General features: G+C 37.2%; 5 protein-coding genes across 5 annotated transcripts; 2 read left to right on the top strand and 3 right to left on the bottom strand.

The window, feature by feature from the left end:
• Window positions 1-4,535: 4,535 nt before the first annotated feature.
• Window positions 4,536-6,025, bottom strand: GCK72_005684 (uncharacterized protein; the record flags this gene model as incomplete). Its single annotated transcript, XM_003116908.2, has 5 exons — window positions 4,536-4,889; window positions 4,933-4,998; window positions 5,048-5,609; window positions 5,654-5,937; window positions 5,987-6,025. 5 exons carry the CDS (start codon window positions 6,023-6,025, stop codon window positions 4,536-4,538), a joined length of 1,305 nt encoding a protein of 434 aa, XP_003116956.2.
• Window positions 6,026-6,972: 947 nt separating this feature from the next.
• GCK72_005685 (uncharacterized protein) lies at window positions 6,973-10,600 on the bottom strand (the record flags this gene model as incomplete). The annotated part of the gene is made up of 15 exons (XM_053725286.1): window positions 6,973-7,146; window positions 7,195-7,291; window positions 7,341-7,456; window positions 7,507-7,556; window positions 7,600-7,745; window positions 7,809-7,937; window positions 7,985-8,093; window positions 8,145-8,217; window positions 8,262-8,476; window positions 8,523-8,643; window positions 8,688-8,962; window positions 9,014-9,110; window positions 10,135-10,257; window positions 10,301-10,511; window positions 10,566-10,600. 15 exons carry the CDS (start codon window positions 10,598-10,600, stop codon window positions 6,973-6,975), a joined length of 1,971 nt encoding a protein of 656 aa, XP_053589480.1.
• A 402-nt stretch (window positions 10,601-11,002) lies between these two features.
• On the bottom strand, window positions 11,003-11,629 carry GCK72_005686 (uncharacterized protein; the record flags this gene model as incomplete). The annotated part of the gene is made up of 4 exons (XM_003102448.2): window positions 11,003-11,190; window positions 11,240-11,404; window positions 11,453-11,509; window positions 11,554-11,629. The coding sequence occupies 4 exons, from the start codon at window positions 11,627-11,629 to the stop codon at window positions 11,003-11,005; spliced, it is 486 nt and encodes a 161-aa protein (XP_003102496.2).
• A 439-nt stretch (window positions 11,630-12,068) lies between these two features.
• Window positions 12,069-13,019, top strand: GCK72_005687 (uncharacterized protein; the record flags this gene model as incomplete). The annotated part of the gene is made up of 4 exons (XM_053725287.1): window positions 12,069-12,141; window positions 12,226-12,358; window positions 12,405-12,552; window positions 12,729-13,019. 4 exons carry the CDS (start codon window positions 12,069-12,071, stop codon window positions 13,017-13,019), a joined length of 645 nt encoding a protein of 214 aa, XP_053589481.1.
• Window positions 13,020-13,453: 434 nt separating this feature from the next.
• GCK72_005688 (uncharacterized protein) lies at window positions 13,454-19,945 on the top strand (the record flags this gene model as incomplete). The annotated part of the gene is made up of 27 exons (XM_053725288.1): window positions 13,454-13,526; window positions 13,574-14,224; window positions 14,272-14,489; window positions 14,538-14,666; window positions 14,714-14,839; window positions 14,887-14,964; window positions 15,041-15,192; window positions 15,248-15,470; window positions 15,526-15,651; window positions 15,699-15,800; window positions 15,845-16,288; window positions 16,332-16,427; window positions 16,472-16,751; window positions 16,801-16,860; window positions 16,938-17,035; window positions 17,564-17,771; window positions 17,815-18,093; window positions 18,136-18,229; window positions 18,276-18,460; window positions 18,507-18,649; window positions 18,702-18,811; window positions 18,854-18,941; window positions 18,989-19,192; window positions 19,242-19,390; window positions 19,435-19,617; window positions 19,665-19,750; window positions 19,794-19,945. 27 exons carry the CDS (start codon window positions 13,454-13,456, stop codon window positions 19,943-19,945), a joined length of 4,737 nt encoding a protein of 1,578 aa, XP_053589482.1.
• Between the last annotated feature and the right edge of the window lie 663 nt (window positions 19,946-20,608).

Raw genomic sequence — 20,608 nt, forward strand, 5'->3', positions numbered from 1 at the left:
AAAAGAAAGAAAAATTGAACTGAAAAAGGAAAGCAAGCGAAAACTGATGCGGAAGAATGAATGAGCGGATTAGAAAAATGAGAGAAGTAGGCGAAGAAGATCGTACACATATTTGTACAAATAAAATGGAAACGAGTTATAATTCCATCCAGAAAAAGATTCATTCTGTAAATATGTTTAGACAACACTAGAAATATAATAATCTCGCAGGTGCTGAAAGTTCTAGACACAAATTGTTGTGCTTTATTTTGTATCACGTGAGATCGAACTCCCTCTTTTTTGTTTACTTTTTAACTGCAGTATCATACGTCGTGGCAGCAAAAAACGAATAGTTCAAAGGGATTGAAAAACACTTTCTCCTCTTTCATGATTTTCAAAAATTGAAATAAAAACGTTTCGGTGACGAATGGAGAGATTAACCAAAGAGTATTACAAAGTCTGTTGAAATATGACAAAGCACTTTTGGAGAATCCTATTTCTCTAATCGGTTTCTAAAAGAAAACAGAAATTAACGGCATGATTTGTTCGGTTTCTGGCTATATCAACCTTCATTTTAATTGCCAGTTTCTGAATTGAAAAAACAAGCGAATAGGTAGGAAAGAGATAAAAGCAGGAATGATTTCAATGAGGTATTCAGTATTTCAGGTGAACCGAGAATCAGATAAAAGCGGATTCAATTCAGATGTAGTCATTCGGGAAATAGTGAAAAAAGAGATTTCGGTCTTATTCTTCTTCTCTTCCTTCATCTTGTTCGCATGTTGTCAAAACGGTGTGAAAGTGAGTGATGAAGAAGAAGAATGGGTGGAAGAGTGAGAGAGTATTTGATTGAGAGAGAAATAGAAAGATTATGGTCGGATGAACATGCGAGATGAGAAGCGACCCCCCGACAGAAGGACGACGTTGGAAGGAGGATCATACTATGCAAATTTGAATGGAAATGATGGCAGATGGAAGTGTTAAATGGACATGAAGACAAGCGGAAATGGATAACACGGGATTATGTGCTATTTGAAACAGAGAAACAAGGTTAATAAATGGAGAAAGAAATGTTTGTAGGCTAGAGAAATTCTGGTATAAATCGAATATTTTTCTCGTATTTTCAGAAATCTCTGTTGTTAAGATTCACAAGATCCTCTCTCATTTGATGCATAGCATAAGCTACTTTTCAGAAAACTTAAAAATTTGAAACCAAGACGTTTACATTTCAAAGTACAAAGAGACCAAGTTCAGAATCCAACACAAAATGTAATCGTAGCCACTAAAATGAAACTCACAAGAAACAAATAAAGAGACGATGGTGACCATTCCACGGAGATGTAAACATATAACAAAGTTGAAGCATGACCCAAAAAGAGTCTTCTGAGTCATTTTTTGTTTCGAAGATAGAATTATGTGGTGGCAAAAGGGGTGGAGAGAGTTGCGAAATGTGAGAGTTCTCGTAAACAACCAAGGGATACGAAATATGTGAAGAAGAAGAGGAGAAGAATAGGTAAAAGGGCAGAGATGGAGAGAGAGGAGAGCAGATGGTTGGGGAAAACGTTGTCTTGGTTACCAATTTGGCTGTATTCAAGATGTGAGAATAAACTTGGAATTATGAGAAAGAACTAGAGTGAGAAGTGACAACAGAGTGCGAGTTTGGATTACGGTAGGTAAGACAGAAGAACCTACTTTCTGCTGCAAAAAATACTTTCGAGCAAGACAGGAATTCTCAATTACCTGACTTTTGAAAAAATATATGAAAAATAAATGAAAACTATCAACAACACAAAAAACGGAGAACAATTTTCGCGTCAAAAAATCAAGTATTCAAGGGTTCTTGAGAGCACGACGAGAGTGAAAGAGAGAAGAGAGACACAGTCATCCATAGACATTGGAATTATCTTTTCAAAACCGGAATGTCGGCTGGTCGCCCCTGTTTTTGTTGTCTCCATTGGCACTTAATCGGCACAATTCTCGGGTAAAAAGATACTTGTTGGGTGGAGTTGGAAATTCAAATCGACAGGTTACTAATGTCAGGTTGACGACGAAACACATACACATTTTAGGTAATTATGGGGTGTGCAAATTAGGAAGAGGGAGAGTCAGAGGAGGGAAAGAAATTCAAATGAACCATTTTGAATGTTTTCGATTCAGATTACGGAGGAGATTAGAAAAAGTAGACAAAGTAACTATGGAAGAACTGGAAATAGGTATTATTTTTTGTAACTACATCAAAAGTTTAAGTGAGAAATATTGGAAGGAAAGCTAAAAAACTATGCTTGATCAAAACGATACAGTAACCCTACCCACTCTCGAAACATAAAAATCGTTTAATTGTTTCAACCATTTTAAGAAATATCTACGAATTTGCTCATCAAAAATCAAAATACTACTGCTTTTTTGATTTTTCTAATTGATCAAACACCTATCATTCTCTTCGTCGTCTTCTTCTTCTCCTGTTTTCCATATAACTAGTACATGAGCCACTTGACTCTCTTGTTTCGGAACCTCTAGAAAAACTGAGTGAAACCGAATACTACTTGAAGAACGAGGAAGAAACACATATTCTACGGACACAGCTGGACACTCCATATGTCGATTGGATTGACCTATTTAACGGATTTTTAAGTATTCTGAACAGGTGGGCATTTCGTAGAATATGAGAGGGAAGGAGAAGAAATGACTCCGCAAAAAAAGGGAGAAAGTGAGCCAGAAGCCACATGAAGTGGTCCGTTGTTTATGGGGGGACGGGGGCGCTTCCATGGATATTTCGAGAAGAATAAAAAGAGAATTGAATTGAAAGGAAACGCAGAGATGAGTTAATGAGCGGTGTATAGAAACGGTGAATGTAAGGGAAACCAACGTCAAAAGAAGAGAGACCACGAGAATTTAATTAGGGTATCAACGTTGTGTATGAGTGGAAAGGTCTTTTTCCAGAAAGAACCATTTTTCATATAAATAAAATAGCGTTTTTCTGAGGAATTGTTTATATAATGTGGCATCATGATTAACTCTAAACCCGTGACTTCTGAAATTTAATCTATATTTTTCGATATATAAACCAGAAAACAAATCGTTACGAATCATAAGATAGTGATATTGAAGTCATACTTTTGCTCGAACATCCACATGTAAAATCAGAGTACTGTAGTTTTCAATGTCAAAAGAACACTCTTTGAAAAAGAAAACATATCAAAAAACTCTAATAACAGTCAAGAACTAACTGAACTGAAGTCGTTCAAAAAAGAGAGAAAGAGATGTAGCTCAAAGAAGAGTTCTTCAACTCAATGAGCTCTTCCTTCTCCATCTTTTTTTGAGTTGTTTCTTCCTCAAAACTATGTTTATCCATACTTAGAAACTAAGAAAAAACTAGAAGGAAACCCAAAATTGCATAGAAAAGAATAGGAAGAAGTATTGCGAAACGGGAGAAGAAGTTTTCAAGAATATTCTTCAGAAGAGACGCAGAAAACCGAGCCGAGAATCGATGAGAAGACGGCGGGGCTCCAAAATGGCCACGGCTACTTATTGATTCAGGAGGGAGCAGGGAATTCTTCTAGCACTTTGAACTCGACGTCTTTGAAATTGGAAGGTTGTGTTAGTCTTCAAACGAACTTTGTCGCTATCCGAACACTTGTGCAGATTTGCGTGTTTTGATAAGAGCTCTCTGTGTCTCTTCATTCTAAACACTATATCGATGAGCAGCGTGATAAGAAAAGTAATGCTAAAGTGGAACGGAAAGGGATCAACAAAAATACTAATATGGAGAACTGATTGAAGTTCTTTCGTATGAATTGAAGAGGGATGAAGTTGATAAAGCCATTGAAACGGAAGTTTCTTCCTGTGCCTGGACGTTTCCAGATAAGAAAAAAACTGTAGAATCTGATTGTTGGAGAGTTGCTCCTCCATAGATGTTCAGATTCCAGTAATGCAGGGTGTTTTTTAAAGGAAAAGAGAAAGTGATCGGGAAAAGATGAAAAAAAAAATTTTTGTAAAGTTTTTCCCAAAATTTCAGATTCCATTTTTTTTTCTGATTGGGCGGAAAAAATAAACTTTTCCCCCATCAAAAATATGACTCCGATCTTGACTCGTCAGATGACTTGGTTTCTAAAAGCGCACCAGATTTAAAACCTCTCGGATGTCCACGTTTCCTATAAAACATTCATTCTCGCTAAACAATAAACAAATCCCATTTTATACGCGACCTTTTCGCAATTCGGTAGTTTGAAAAATTCAATTTTTCCTGCAGCAAATATCCTGAAAATGTGCTCATCTCGCTTTCTCCTTTTTTACTCTCACTATTGTAGGTTACAGTAACCCGTTGCGAAACACTTCAATAAAAAATGTTTAACTGCTCAGAAACAATCACTACATTTTTCCACGGATTTACACTTTGTTCATTCAAATAGCCTATCATTCGATACATTTATTCAGATTTTTTCAATATTGTCAAACTTACCTACAAATATGTACACATGGGTTGGGTGCAATAGAAAATCTATGGGAAGGGTGAAAACAGGATAACAGAAAAGAAATAAAGTAGATGGTCCAAAACAAAATCAACGAACTACCAATTGGTTACAGGAACCTTCTGGATAAATGATTGAGTTTTGCCACGAAAAGGTACGAACATCTTTTTTGCGAAGTTCGCGATAGTGTTGAGCACACTTATTGACGCATTCCTTGAATCCCAATTCCGGTTTGTATCCGAGCATTAGGAGACTTTTTGTCGAATTGAAGAACGTCCAGTGATGGAAGTAGAAGTACAAAAACGATGGGCTCGGTAGCATAGTTGCGAAGCGAAGTGGTCCAATCAACTTGATAGCGAATTGAATGACCATCGCGAGTAGAAGATAGATGTAATACAATGGAATGAACGACAACTGCGTAGCAGAGCGAAGGCGTTTGCTGTTCTGAAAAATAACATGTTTTATACTGGAACAATCGAAAACTGACATAAAGGAGCTGTCCGTATGTATTGTACACCGTCTTCTTTGGTGTTTCGTCGTTGACCAGGAAAATCTAAATTCAAAAATAAATAACAGTCTGTTCACTGAAAAATAAAATCTACCTCGAAAATTCGCTTCTTTCCATTTGAAAAAGTTGCATCGTTGATGATGGAGAAATCGGCATTATGCGCTCCTCTCTTCTCAGTATTACCACTAGTAATTTGGACAGTGGTGTTTTCGTTATCGAAAACGTCTATTTCTTCAGTGAGATTCTCATCGCATCCTCTTTTCGAATCACAATCCCCATCGAAACTTGTACGAACAGTATTGTGCCGAGCGCGGTATCCCTCAAGATTTTCATCTTCTTCTTTAATGGCGTACAATCTTGATTTGTTATTATCCTCGCACTTATCGTTAGATTGTTGGTAACGGAAAGAATTTTCGGCTGAGGTGAGCAGATCGTTGAGTTCATCATCAAACGATTCATTCAAATCCAGGCTTGTAGATTGAGAAAGTAGTCGACAAACAGCCGACCACAACGCCACTGACACGTTCCCAGCGTACGCCATTTGCATATGGCCGTCATCATCTCCGAGTGACAAGACAGTTTTATCGTTTGAGAGATAAATCAAATCAGTGAGAATCGAACAGTTGTCTCCTTCTCCGTATGTTGGTACACTTCTCCTGTAAAATCCAATGATTTTGGTCAATGAGTTAAAAAAACTTACACAATGTAGCAATCAATCGAAGCAGATTTGACAAGCTTCTCAGCTTCATATTTGCTTGCGCAGTACTCCGGAAATGGCCACTGTGGTCTGAAGACGATTGGATCGCGTTCTGGCTCATAGACATTTGGCCAACGATGAGAGCATTGCAAGAACGGAGTGGAAAGTTGGATCAGTGGAGAATTGCTGTGAAAAAGCACAGAACGAACAACTTCAACGTTGTGAAGTTCAAGTTTGGCAACGTCAGGCATCAGTGAGAAGTCAGTACACTCGTGAAGATTGACAACCTGAGAATTTATATCAATACGAAACAAGATCAAAGGGCCAACAGAGTACCACATCAGCAGCCAAGAGAGCATTCGGCAAGTTCTTCATTCCATGGTAACGAAGGCACGTTGGAATATTTTCAAACTCTGAGAAAAGTGTTTTTTGTTATTTTTCAAAAGTATTTGAAATTGAATTGCCTGGATATTGAGCTTCATCGTAAGTCCAGAGTGAAATTTGAACTGATTGGTGATTATTTCCCAAGTATTTCACGAAGTGCCGTGCTGTCAGATTGCTCCCAAGAATTGTGAGTCGCATTTTGAAAGATCTGTATAAAAAAAGTGAAGTTATGAGAGAAAACGGCGTTGAAAAAAAAGTGTGTCGGAAATTGTAAGAGAAAAAAGCGCAACAGGGCGCACTAACGCTTTGGAACTGTTGCGTTTTGGAACTGCTACGCTTTGGAACTGCTGCGCTTTGGAACTGCTACGCTTTGGAACTGCTACGTTTTGGAACTCCTTTAGACTTAGAGCGCGTTTGCATTTTCCAGTCAAATAGGAGATTTTAAGCCATATTTTAAATATTTTTTTCTCATTGTCTATCAAAAGAGTTGGTATTTTTACTTTTTTTGATAGAAATAGAGAAAAAAATATTTAAAATATGGCTTAAAGTCTCCAATTTGAGTGGAAAATGCAAACGCGCTCTAAGGCTAAAGGAGTTCCAAAACGTAGCAGTTCCAAAGCGTAGCAGTTCCAAAGCGCAGCAGTTCCAAAGCGTTGCAGTTCCAAAACGCAACAGTTCCAAAGCGTTAGTGCGCCCGCAACAGACAGATTTTCGCGCCACTGAAAATCCGATATTACGGTATTAAAGGCGCGAAGCAGTATTGGAAGTGGGTTTCTCGAGACGCCAATTTGCTACTGTCTTCAAGTGCACGATTTCATCTCTTCAACATTATAAGTGTAAACGGAGAAATGTTCAAAGTCATCTTTATTATATTCGAAATCAGTGGAAAATTGGAAACTTAATTTTATATTGAAAAAAAAACAAATGAAAGTCACAGTTTATAGATTTTTGATTCTTCTCAACACATCCAAGATAGTTTCATTTTGATTCTTTCTTGCTGGATCTTCTAGAACGTGAACTTCGGAATCTCCATTACTTAATCCAAATGCCATATATCCTATTCTCGCACTCTCTGAGAGCCACGTATCAAATGCAAGTACTTGAATAGAATCCTGAAAAAGCTTCGATGTGTTCGAGTATCTTTATAAATCATCGGTTACCGTTCTGTGATCAACACTTTTTGGCGATAACTTGAATCCTAAATCCCAAAAAGTTGTTATATTTCCGTTGTGAATTGCATAGAAACCAGATGGATTTCTATAAGATGGGAGTTTAAAACTATGATTCATAGGCTACAGTAACTCACGTGAGACTCCAAGTAAGCCACGTGACACGTGTTGATAAGTCAGCTGTCGGAATGTTGACGATTGCTGACGTTTGAGATGCACGGTAGACAGAAATCGATCCGTTTGAAAAACCAATCTAAAAATACATACTAACATCTGTTTTATTTTTTCACTCACCAATAGTACTGAGTTATCTGATGGATTGGCAGTAATCATAGTAACCTCTCCGTACTTTTCTGAAAAAAGGTCTGTTTAGTAACAGGAAGGTTCCAAGCTCACCTTTCTCAGTTTTGAAAATCTTCGGAATAGCTTGAGAAGTGTCTGACTTATAAACGGAATACATCATTCCTGTGTCTGTTCCGATGAAAAATCTCAAAGGATTAGTTGTATAACAGAATGCAGAAACAGCAAATGTTGACGAATGTCTAAATACATAATTGACAAGTTTGATCCGTGACTGACTTTGGTTTTGGTAATTGATGACATACCGTTTGAGAACAGGATGAGGACGAATGACAGCTGTCAACAGTACACGGAGCTCATTTTTCTCGATTCGATTAGCCACCCAATACGAAATTGTTCCAGATGAATCGATTGTTGTTATATCTTCTCCCATGCTGGAATAATAGAATGATTTCAATTTAGAATTTGCATGTTTTCCTACTTTGACTTCACTACAGTAATCCCAATCAAGGGTGTTGCATCTGAAATCGTAGTTGCCAAAAAAGAAGAATCGAATGTGGGACGACGAAGAGCAATGTTAGTTTCCGAATCTCAAAATAAAGAGAATGGAAAAGACCACGATATGTACAACAGTAACTCACCAACCCAAGGTAGATTGTCATCAAAATATGCATCAGTAATTGACAAATCAAATGCACAAAATGTGCCGTCCATCTGAATTTCAAATACATTTTCAAATAAGGAAACGGAAAACTTACTAAACAGACATAAAGCGTTTGAGTTGACTGGCTCAATTCCATTGCTGACACAACACTTTCCACAACAAAAAGCCTTTTTGGTGGTCTCCTCTTATGAACATAAAACTCCGCAATTAAACTTTTGTTTATCAAATCTGGAGCTGGTGATTCAAAAATTTCATATGCAACAAGAACGCTATCGGATTCTCCTTTTTTGATACATGTTGCTTTACATTCTGAAATTCAGAATTGATCAATGTCGTGTTTCTATATCATACTCACTTGAAACAACTTGACAGAGACGAAACGGATTGAATCCTCTCGAAAACTTTGAAACTGATTTCTCACTTGTCTCATCTTCTTCAGCGGTTTTCTCATCACTTATCAGAATTTCACGAATAGTCTGAATCATACGGTTTCAGATACGTTATCTGATTTTTAATCAACCTGAGTTGCAGCGAAGAAAAACTTTTTCAGCCGAGCTCTATCAATTGCAGTTCTTTCTCTCTCTATTGCTCCATCCTCTAGTCTCATACTTTCTGAATGTGGGCATTGTGTTTCTTTATCTTCTGTTTCTCCTTTTTCAGTTTGAACTTCTTCTGTATTAACATCTTTTCCAGTTTGTGTGAATGCATGTGCTTTATTTGAAGGAAGAGAAGACAGTGGTTCAAATATATTCGATGAAATATCAGTAAACACTTGACTTTTGGTCACCTCAATACCTGAAACCATCTATTCAACTTATCTTTTTTCACTGCTATATTCAAACTCACTTATGAGTCCTCGCAGTTTATTCAACCTTCCAAATGCTCTCTGTTCTTGAGTTTTTCTCTCTTCTTCGTTGTGGTAGGAGTACGGTTTATTGTCAATCTGAAAAAATAAGTGATTTATATTTCTAACAATTTCAGATTAAGAGCTCACTAGGGAATGTTGTGAGTGGGGTATGGAGTTATGGCAAGTGACCTATATCATTGGAAAGCTGAGAACACGTTGTTTATTTATCTGTTTTCCGTTTTTGCTGAGGACCCTCCCAGTTCGAGAAATTTAGGTCTGAAATTTTGAGGATATTTTCCCCGTGAACTCGCGGTCACAGTTGATTTTTGGAGATTTTCGGCAGATTCAGTTCACGTGAAGTTTCAAAATATAATAAAAGTGAAAACCTTAAAAAATCAGCGGTCGAATGGTTCAGTGGTAGAGCTCGGGAATAGTAATGAGGGTCTGGGGCTCGATATCCTCTACTCGAATTATTTTTTTTATTTTTTGTAAAGCTCATAACTGGCTCCAAGAGCAATGTGGGTCACTTTTTCACACACAACAACAGCCTCACATAGGCAACTTTCACATTTTTAACCAGAAAAAAAATTCTAAAAATTTTTGCCTATACATGATCATATAAAGTCTTGAAAAATTCAAAAAAAAAATTTTTGAAAAAGGCCTGAACCAGATGCTCTAAAGATCAGAGAACCCCGAAAACATGGAAAAGTGACCCACATTGCTCTTGGAGCCAGTTATGAGCTTTACAAAAAAAAAATAACTCGAGTAGAGGATATCGAGCCCCAGACCCTCCGATTACTATTCCCGAGCTCTACCACTGAACCATTCGACCGCTGATTTTTTAAGGTTTTCACTTTTATTATATTTTGAAACTTCACGTGAACTGAATCTGCCGAAAATCTCCATAAATCAACTGTGACCGCGAGTTCACGGGGAAAATATCCTCAAAATTTCAGACCTAAATTTCTCGAACTATGAGGGTCCTCAGCAAAAATGGAAAACAGATAAATAAACAACGTGTTCTCAGCTTTCCAATGATATAGGTCACTTGCCATAACTCCATACCCCACTCACAACATTCCCTAGTCAGCCAAAGTTTAATCACGTAAAAATGGCCTACTGTAGACTGAAATGATATTGGAGCAGTCGATATTTTGGGTACAACTGGTGGTTTTGGAGCGTTTTCTGTTCTCCTCATATGGCTAGTCGCCAGCCTTTGCATGAGATTACTTTCGAATGGAACCTTAAAAATAGTCACTGTGAATTATGTTTTTGTATTTATCAACTTCTTTCTCTTCATTGTTTCCTCGTTTTTCTTCAGTTTTCGAAATTTTATCGTCAATTTGATCATCTTCGTCTTCTTCAAAGTCATCTTCATATTCTTCGAAATCATCCTCATATTCTGGTTCTGGTTCTGGGGTTTTCGGTTTCTTCTCTTTTATCTTCTTCTCTTTTTTGCTCTCTTTCTTTGTAGGTTTTTCTTTTTTCGAGGTTTTTCTTCAAATATGGGAAGTCAAAAAATAATAAATGTTTCTTCAAGTTTGAACTCACTTTTCTTTGGAAGAGCTTCGGCTTTTAGTGGACATTAGGGGAATAAAATAGCTAGAAGAAAGAGAAGAAGTGCAGTGCCCCTTTCCAATGTTCAGCGTCTATGTTGCCATGGAGATTGAGCCCCACGAGGAAGAAAAGGCTTCGGATGAAATGTTTGCTCCATTGAGTTTTTAGAGAAAAAATGTTGTCAGAACCAACTGTGGTTCTAAATTAGCACTATTAAAAAAAAAGAAACAATTACTGAAAACAGCATTTTGAAATTATTTTCAGTTCAGTTTATATGAATCCATATGGGATGATTAACACTAGGGTTACAGTACTATAGACGCAAAATAGTAATCGCTTATCAACGGAGGTCACACAACGATTATGACTTCTTTTTGTAGAGTTTATTTTTTATCGAACGAAATTTTTATTCATCAACATTTCAGTACGTTTTAGCTTATAGTACACATTCCTCGTTTCTGACGGTTCTTCAATGTTTCAGCCGCTTCCTTTTCTAGAATCGTTCCATCTTTCCAGGGATTCGCATGGTTTTTCGGTTTCAGATATGTTTTTGCAACTATCTCATCTCCAACTTGCCACGGTTCCGACCATTTTGATTTGAGAATTGTTAATTTTTTCACTGAAATGCTGAGGTGAATTTAGTTATACTAATTGTTCAAGCTGCCTACTCTTTCTCTCTGCCTGCTCGACATTTTGAAAATAAAGATTCTCAATTTTCCTTTCAGTCATCGAGTCGAATTCACATTCTTCCGGTTGATATTTGTTCCCACCATCTTCGTCTGTTTTTTCTAATGTCTGTCTAACCTGAGTATCTAATTCGTACTCTTTCAACTCTGAATTCAGGTAATTGGATCATAATTTGGAACTATAAAACTGCTAACCTTCAATTGAAGAAGACTTCTTCAACTCAGATTGCTGGTTATAATCACAGTAAGATTCTAAAAACTAACTAGATTTTGGAATGGTTTATTGCATTCCTCACCTTTTATCAGCTTTGTTCGTTTCGAAACACCATAATCAAATCCACTGAAGCTTAAAATATCATTTTTCCACTCCATGGCGGTAAGAAAATAAATTTATTCTTTTAGTATCTACGTCATTTATTTTATTTTTGTGAGACACGTGTTTTAACGTGATTTTACACAAATGTTCAAGAATTAAATAAGTTATGCATATGATTAGGAAATTTTACCATCAATTTACTCGCTCGTTTCCATATTATTTTCCGAATTCTGTCAAAGTTTTCCCTTCAAATGGCCGCGGCCGTCAAGACCGCGGCCTGGTTTTCCTGCACGCTCGACCGAAAACCACTCGTTCATCGATAATTTTTGTCAAAAAATTCCCTTTCCCACGACCAAGCTGAAAATCACCGTGTTCTTTGCGTTTCGATCCTGTTTTTCCATTTTATCGAGATTGTGTGATATCGATTCTCTATGAAACTTTTTCAATCAAATTACTTTGTTTTTTTCTTTTATAAATATTGATTTTTTATAGGTAATGGCGGCCGGAGCAATTCTCAAAACGACTGCTACCTTGACGGTAATTACAACCCTGATCCTCGTAGGAACAGGTAAATTTTCAAATTTGATTATTAAAGTTATGAAACACCACGCCCCAAGAAATAAAATAGTTATTTATACTAAAAACATTTAAGGGTTGTTTTACATGCTCAGTGGACAAGGACATAGATTCGATATTGCATGGTTCTTGACATCCACATCTCCACACATGTGGGCTGGTCTTGGTATCGGATTCTCACTGTCTTTGTCTGTGCTCGGAGCCGGATGGTAATGATTCCCTCATCTTACTCTTTCAATAATCTTTAACTTGCAGGGGAATCTTCACGACAGGATCTTCTATCCTAGGTGGAGGAGTAAAAGCACCAAGAATCAGAACAAAGAATCTTGTTTCGATCATTTTCTGTGAAGCCGTTGCGATTTTCGGTATTATCATGGCCTTCGTATTCGTCGGAAAGCTCGCTGTAAGTATCTTTGGGATGTCATTTCAGTCTCGGTTTGTTTTAAAAAATGACGGAAGTAAAACTCCAGTCTTGTTTTTAAAAGGAATAATGTTCCGATTTATCATATCCGGCTACTAATCACCATACACAGCTCTTCATGTTTGTCTTAATCATTCTCTCAATTTTCTTTTTTTCAGGAGTTCCGTCGTGAAGATCTTCCAGAAGGTCAAGATGGAATGACTATTCTTGCTCGTAACCTTGCTGCTGGATACATGATTTTCGGTGGTGGTCTCACTGTCGGGCTTTCCAACCTTGTTTGTGGTCTTGCTGTCGGAATCGTCGGATCAGGAGCCGCCATTGCTGACGCCGCGAATCCAGCTCTTTTCGTCAAAATTCTCATTATTGAAATTTTTGCCTCCGCTATCGGACTTTTCGGAATGATCATCGGAATTGTTCAGACTAACAAGGCTTCATTCGGAAACAAGTAAATTAATATCATCCAATCCGTTCTCTCTGTTCCACCCAAATTAGTGATATTTTTCTAGTTCCTTAGAGCAAAATTCAGTCAATTCGCCACCGCTCTCTTATTTAAAACGAATGTATATTCTCTTTCAGTCATTCTCTTACACCCTTTTTTCGGTGATTTCATCATACATTCCCCTTTTTTTCTTGTAACATTGATTGAATTTTCTCAATTTATTTTGTTTTCAATGTGTCGAATTTTTGTCTCTCATGACAAAGATTCCATTTTATAATCATTTCCTCCCTGTCTTCCATATATATTTTTCAGTCCCAACTCTTTCTGTTAATAAATAAAAAAACAGTCATAGACTGGCATCATGATTTGAAAACGAAAATCGTAGTTTCGAATTAGAACTATCCAACTTCCAGATATCACGAAAAAACAAGTTTGAATTCACAGATGCCGAGTGAGTATATTTGGACGGTTTCAGCCAATGGAGTTCCATGCAGAATTCCAGCTCCTTCAGATCCTAGTAATCTTTCGATTAAAATTTAATTTCTGCTCTAAGTTATATTTCAGGATGTACGAGTGAAACAGATTGGCAGGAACTACCGTGTTCAGATGGTTCCTCAATATGCACAATTGTGGCTTCTCCAACAACTGCTTTTGCTATTGATCGAACCGGAAGACTGTTAATTCTAGTGATGCCAACACATATCGCCATCAGAGAACGTGTTGAAATATATAATAATCAGAGATGGATTGGGATTTGGAGAGGAACATTTTTCATAGATCGGCCCAGATATTCTGATGAAAGCGGTCAAATAGCAAAAGACATATCATTGAATGAAATCAGTTCGGGTTGGAGTTGGGAGGATAAATGGGTTCCTCATCTAGATCCACGAAAATATGATAAAGAAGGATGGCAATATTCGTTATCTTTTCTTGCGCCAAAATGGGATAAACAGTGTCGATTATATCATCTTGTTCGGAGAAGAGTTCTTAAAAGACATATGAGATACACATCACATGATAAATGGATTGAAATGACAAATGAAGAAACTCGATTGTTCACGGAGTTGGCCATTGGAGGATTGGATGTAATGAGTGAAGGAGAATGTCTTCTGTTTGCACTTGGAAGCGACGGAAATATTTATAGAAGAGATGGAATTAAGACTAATTGTCCAGGTGGAACGGAGTGGCAGATAATTCCAAAAATCACTTTTAAAGGTATCGGGGGTATATGAAGTATTTGATTGAATGAAACTGTTTTACAGATTCTGATTCAGACGACGTTACACTCATATCAGCTTCTCCTTCTCTCGCAACCCTCATAGCTATCACATGGGATGGGAAAATGTTTCATCGGAAAGGAATTACTCGGAAAAGTCCAATTGGATTGACGTGGCAAAGTATCCCAACTCCAAAAAATAAAGCTGTAATTTGTGCAGCGATCGGTAAAAAAACAATGTGGTGCATCACAGCTGATGGATGTGTAAGAACTTCGGAATACTTTTTCTGAATCTGAATAGTACATTTTCAGGTATGGTTCACTCGTATGGAAGTTGACGAAAAACTGAAAGAGCACACCATGAAAAATATCAGTTCTGAAGGTTACCAAATGGTGACTCAAGGTGGAGTTTCTAGGCTTTCAGTTTCAAAAAATGATAAGGTGGACAGTTTGGAAAGTACATGAATGTGATACCAAGTATATTGCAGGTGTTCTGTATTTCGACTAGTGAGAAAATAGAAATCCGATCCGGAATAGAGAGTAATGAACCATCTGGGAAGAGATTTGAGAGTATTGTTGATCGTGGAGAACCGAAAGATCAAAGATGGATTTCGGTTAGAAAAGGAATGATTTTTTGGAAAATGAGATTAAATTATTTCAGATTCATTGTGGATCCGTCAATTTCTCTCAAGTACCTGAATATTTCACATCTTCCTCTAGTTTACAATCTAAAATGGAGGTTTCACTGTTCAGGAAAGCAGACTGGCGATTAAAAGTTTGTAGATTGCTTTGTTCTTATAACATAATCTTGTCAGATTCTGCAACAACTACAAGAGTCGACTAATAGATCCTGGTCTGCGATGAACGGTATCAAGGGGGACGATTTAGAGTGTCCAGATGACAATAATGATGGATCGAATTCAGTAAAACACATTCGATGCCAAATAATGCAAGGGGACGCCTTCAGGTATTATCACACCAGGACGAATTGCATTTTTTGAACTAATTTCGAATAATTTCAGAAGTGTCAATGTTACAATAACTAACAAAACTATAGAAATAACTGGAGAGCAAATAACACCAAAATCAATTGAAAACTCTAAAATCAAATGTGTTCTCCCATCATTTCAACGTCTTCCTCAGAAGTATCTTCTTTACTTTTTCACTGGATCTCACTCAGAATTCGAATGTTTTGCTTTCACAGATGAAAAATCTCGCAGCATATTTCAAATCGACATAGAAAATGTATGTTTGCAAGTTTAAATACAGGTTACGTAGATGCACGTTAAGGTGGTTTCAGATTATTCGCAATTTCATATGTTGTTCTACCCGAAATTCATTCGGAGAAAGTATGTGGTCTGTGAGTATTGGAGGTGTTGTTCGATGGCATTGTCTAGCAGAAATGAGTCAAGAAAGCAAGTTTGAGGTAAAAGATTACTGTATTTCCGTTTTCAGTATTCAATAATCATTCAGAAACGTGTAAATCCTGGAGAAACTAGAGCTCTTACTGTAGAAGGGATTTTTGAAAATATCGACTGTGGGGCGAAAGGATGTGTATGGGCGGTCAATGAGGTTGTCAGCTCTTTAATCTTCTTTTTATATTGAGAAACTTTTTTCAGTCAGGATCACTGTACGCCTTGAGTAGTCGATACAATCCGTTGAGCTCTCATGATGAAACATACGACTTCAAAATGACAAATAAACGTACTTTCAAAATGTATGAATATCAAAAACATGCCGTGTTCCGTGGATTCATATCTTTTCAAGGATCACAGAAAGGAGTATCAGCTTGGATGTGTGATGGGAGACCTTGTCCACCTAATTTCTCATCATTACCTTCTACAAATTGGAGCTGGATGGATTCTTCTTGGCATCTGGAAGACGAAGAATGGAAGTACTCGAATGAAATAGATGGTACTTATGACTACAACGAGAGAGGCCAAGGAAGAGCTCGTCGACGTTTATGGATAAGACGGGCTCGTTATGATTGTAATAAATCACCTTGGTGTCACGTAGAAGCTCCACCAATGAAATATATTAGGTTGGCAAAGCAAGCATCAACGGTATACTTGTCACATATTCAAATCAGAATAAGTTGTTTTCCAGGAAACAATTATCGTCGTAGCTTTGACCAAGGATGGTCACATATTACGACGAAACGGAGTTACCAGAGAAAATTTTACCGGTACAAATTGGACGGAGGTAGTTTTGTATGAACTCCACAATAGTATCAACCATATCTTCAGATACTCACTGATTCTCCGATCTCATGTATTCATTATCAATCGGAAGGAATGAAGTTGTGGTGTGCCACTTCAGATGGAATGATATCATCAAGAAATCTTCAAATTTCTAATGATAGCAGCTTCCTTTCGAACTCGGATTGGAGACACCTCGACATGGATCTCTCTCCTTTAACTCAGCATCTCTCTAAAAAATCAACTACGGATCTCGAATTAACTGGTGTTTCTGACATTCTCTATGCACGAGTAGGATTCATCCTTTTCCGTATTGATACCAAAAACGGTATTCATTGTTTTCATTTCCTCAAAACTCAAGATTTTTGATTTTTCAGAAACAATTTCTGATGCATATCCGATGGACAACCTACAACAAGCAGTTGTCAATGCGCAAGGTATGACCTCAAAAATAAAACTGAAGCAACGATGAAAAAAAACCATCGAGATTATAACAATTATTGGATATCTCCAGGTTCGATCTGCGTCCGAGGCACAAACATTACGATTGTTCGAGATTGGCGTGTCGTTCCGTATACGGACCGGAAGGCCACAATTATTGCGATGCGGAATGTAGATCGGGCAACCAACATGGGGCGTGGACTCAAAAATATGGCCTTATTCTAAACATAGAAGCATGCTAATATTTTGTAAATTATTATGTAATGTTTCTACTTGTGAGCGTCTTTCGATATTTATACCTTGTAAATAAATATAATAAATATTATTTTTTCAAGCTTGGTCGATCAAGCATTTTATTTTCTTTTTTTGTTCCAGTACGAGACTCCAAAATAACGGTGGTGTATTGTTTGGTGATGCCGTGTACTCCTCGTGGACAATAGAAGTAGCGCTCGTCGGCTAATATTTTCTTTTTTTTAAAGAAAATTGAGTTGAACTTTTGGATATTTCGTTTTTTAAATATCTCAAAACTATTTCTTCATTGTTGAACAGCTAGATAAAAATCTAATCACTCAAATGAAATATACAATTTAAAAACCACAACTGATAAGTTTTTACTCTTTCTTGTTCTTGTTTTTCTTTAGAATTTCATAATCGTTAAACTTTCAATGATGATAATTTACATTTGTTTCTTCTTTTCAGATAGATGCCATGGCAGGAGGGCGTCCTGCAGCTGGTTGCTGCTGTCTCATCAATAATGTCCGTTTTCCAGTTCTAATCCTCACTACATTCAGTATTGCTGCTTTATTTTCAACATTGATTTTACCCAACCTTCTAGCCATTTTAGACCCTGAAGTTGATATTAGACCTGTTCCTGGACTCGACTCTTTACATGGAAGTTCTTATAAAGGTAAACAATTTTGTTTTTTTTTTCAAATATATTCTTTTTACAGGATATGATCGGTTCAAACGAGAATTAGAGGAGCCAAAGGTTCCTTCAAAAGTAGTTCGATTTGATCAATCAACCGAAGAAGAGGACGGGCATCCAATTCTTCCACCAACGGAGAAACCAGCACCAATCCCAACAACTTCAACTCCTGCTACTAAAAAAACTGAAAAACCTATACCCGTTTTCATAACGAATCGCCCGGAAACAACAACCGAGCGATTTGAAAGAGCAACGACGACGAAAATAGAATCTACAACTACACAGGATGATGTTGTTGCAAGAGGTATCAGTTACATATCAAAACTAAAAAACTCTCATTTTTCAGAAGTTCAAAGATCACTGAAAAAGTTGCGAGATGCAGAAGAAGGAAAAGTTGAAGACAAAGCTGAAAAGGGTGTTGAAGAGACGTTCGAGTACAAGTAAGTAGCTTTTGAAAACTGTACTTTTTTAATAATATTTTTTCAGAACGGAACCATTGTCTCTAAGATTGAGACGAGGATTACTTGTTTCCTCGCCTGGAATCGGAATTATTTTTGGAAGCTTTCTGACCATAAACCTAACGAAAAAGTACGGAGCCCGGAAAGTTTTTACAACATGTTTGTCTCAATCCGCCCTTTCAATCATTATCTTTTTATACGTTCAGAAGCGCTGTAAGTTTTTGGGAATGGAGAATAAACTATATTTGTAGTTTTTCAGATTTTTACTTGCTGGTAATTATCCGTTTCATCCAAGGAGTTTTGTTTTCGTCCGTGTTTCCAACGATGGGTAGTTTGTTGATTCACTGGGGTCCTCTCAAAGAGCAACTCACATTCTTAACTACGATGCTTATGTTCATTTCGGTACGTAAAAATCTGTTTATTAATCAAATTTAAAATTTTTCGATTAGTTCAGATCGGGCCCGTAGTTGCTTGGCCAGTTGCAAATTATTTCAACGCCTTGGAGTTAGCCCATGATCACGTCTACTACGTTCAAATGGCAATCATCGCGATCCTTGGTGTATTGTGAGTAGGAAAACTCGTAATGAGCACAATCAATATTTTCAGATGGTCTATATTTTATCGAGATCTTCCACAGGAACATCCATGGGTTAGTGGAGTTGAACTGAATCGTATTGTTGCTGGAAAAGTCAAGGTAATGATTTACTAATCATCTAATCGAAATATAATGTCGTTTTCCAGGAGCTACATTCAAACCGTGCTCTATCAGATGCTTTTTCATCGCTTTTTCGGTCACTTTCTGCGTGGAGCATCTGGACATCTGCGTTCGGATTCTTTTCTGCAACCGCTTTTGTCACTATATATCTCCCATCATTCCTCTCTTCTCCAGATGTTTTCATTGTGGAAGGTCTCGGAATTCATAGCAGTTTACCGATGCAGTTATTAGTAAGATTATTATATTCAGATAATAAAGTGAATTAATGTTTCGTTTCAGCCACTAGCCTGTGCCATCTTTGCATCCTTGAATCTTCTCTTCAAGCCGTCGACAAAAATTATTCGAATCTTAAATACAACTGCTTTCGCTCTTGCTGCCATTCTTATGGTTGCTATAATTCTTGTTGCACATCTTCAGACTAAAGCAGGGTAAGCTGAAAACGTATAACACCACAATATTTTTCCTTTTATAGACTGTTATCCCTTCTTCTAATATCAATGCTTCCGTTTGGTTTAGCCATCGTAACTGGATTTATGCGAAGTTTGACAGTAGTTGGAAGAGTGTTCGCTGAACAAATTGTGGCGATGTGCGCAATACCGTTCGGTTTGGCTTTCACAGTTCTCCCGCTGGTGGGGACCTATGTAATAAACGAAAAGTTAGTTTAGTAATTTCTTCCGATTGTAAATCTACATATTTTTTTAGTAAATTGGCTGAATGGATGAAAGTGGCGATGTTTCTATTTTTCGTTCTATCAGCAGTTGCCATCGAGTTTGCCGTGTTCGGAAGAGGTATAGTCAGTTACAAAATCGAAAAATTTCAGAACCGTTTCAGGAAAATCAGCTTCATGGGCTGCATCGTCCTGGGATCCGCTAGCAGCTTCAACGAAAATGCAATCCTTAGCTCTCATAGACTTTAATCAAGATGAATGTGGCCTTTATGAGCTCAGAAGGATCGAGCCAAAAAATAAATCAGATCACTCATAATTCTAGTTCATAATTGCTTATGCTTTCAAAGCTTTCCAATTTTGCTCAATTGCCATACTGACCAAAATTACCCTTTCTGGTCAAATTTTATACATTTATTAAATCTTAACTTTATTGATTTTTCATATCTTGGACTTTTTATCACATCCCAATGATATTTGAAAAATTTTATCAACCAGTGTAGCTTCTCAACATTTGTATCATATTTTTCTGCCTTTTGTTGTGATTTTCGTTTCTTATCTGCGATTTATTTCAAGAAAATCTTTTTTTCTCTTTTTTCTTCTTTGAATAAACAAAACCGGAAGCATTGCGGATACTACGGTGGAGGGTGAAAGTGTGCATCACGTACCCCGCCGCGCCACATTCTACGACAATTCTCTTTTTTTTGCTGCGACTCGACAACTGTTGCAGAGCCCGCTGAGCCACCGATTTATTGTGTGCCATTCGAACCATCTGATCACTTTTGCGATATTTTTCAGTTTTATCGGAAAAATTGATATAAATAAAATAATTCTGTTAAGATAACAACTATTTAGGCCATTGGGTCTGTCTCAGAATTGAGTTCAAAGTACACCTACTACGCGAACTATGAATTTGATTTCCGATTAACAAGCAATCAATGGATGTTCTTCAACATAAACACATGAAGAACTTAATGAAACC

Source organism: Caenorhabditis remanei, chromosome II (assembly GCF_010183535.1).
Source record: "Caenorhabditis remanei strain PX506 chromosome II, whole genome shotgun sequence".
Classification (NCBI taxonomy): domain Eukaryota; kingdom Metazoa; phylum Nematoda; class Chromadorea; order Rhabditida; family Rhabditidae; genus Caenorhabditis; species Caenorhabditis remanei.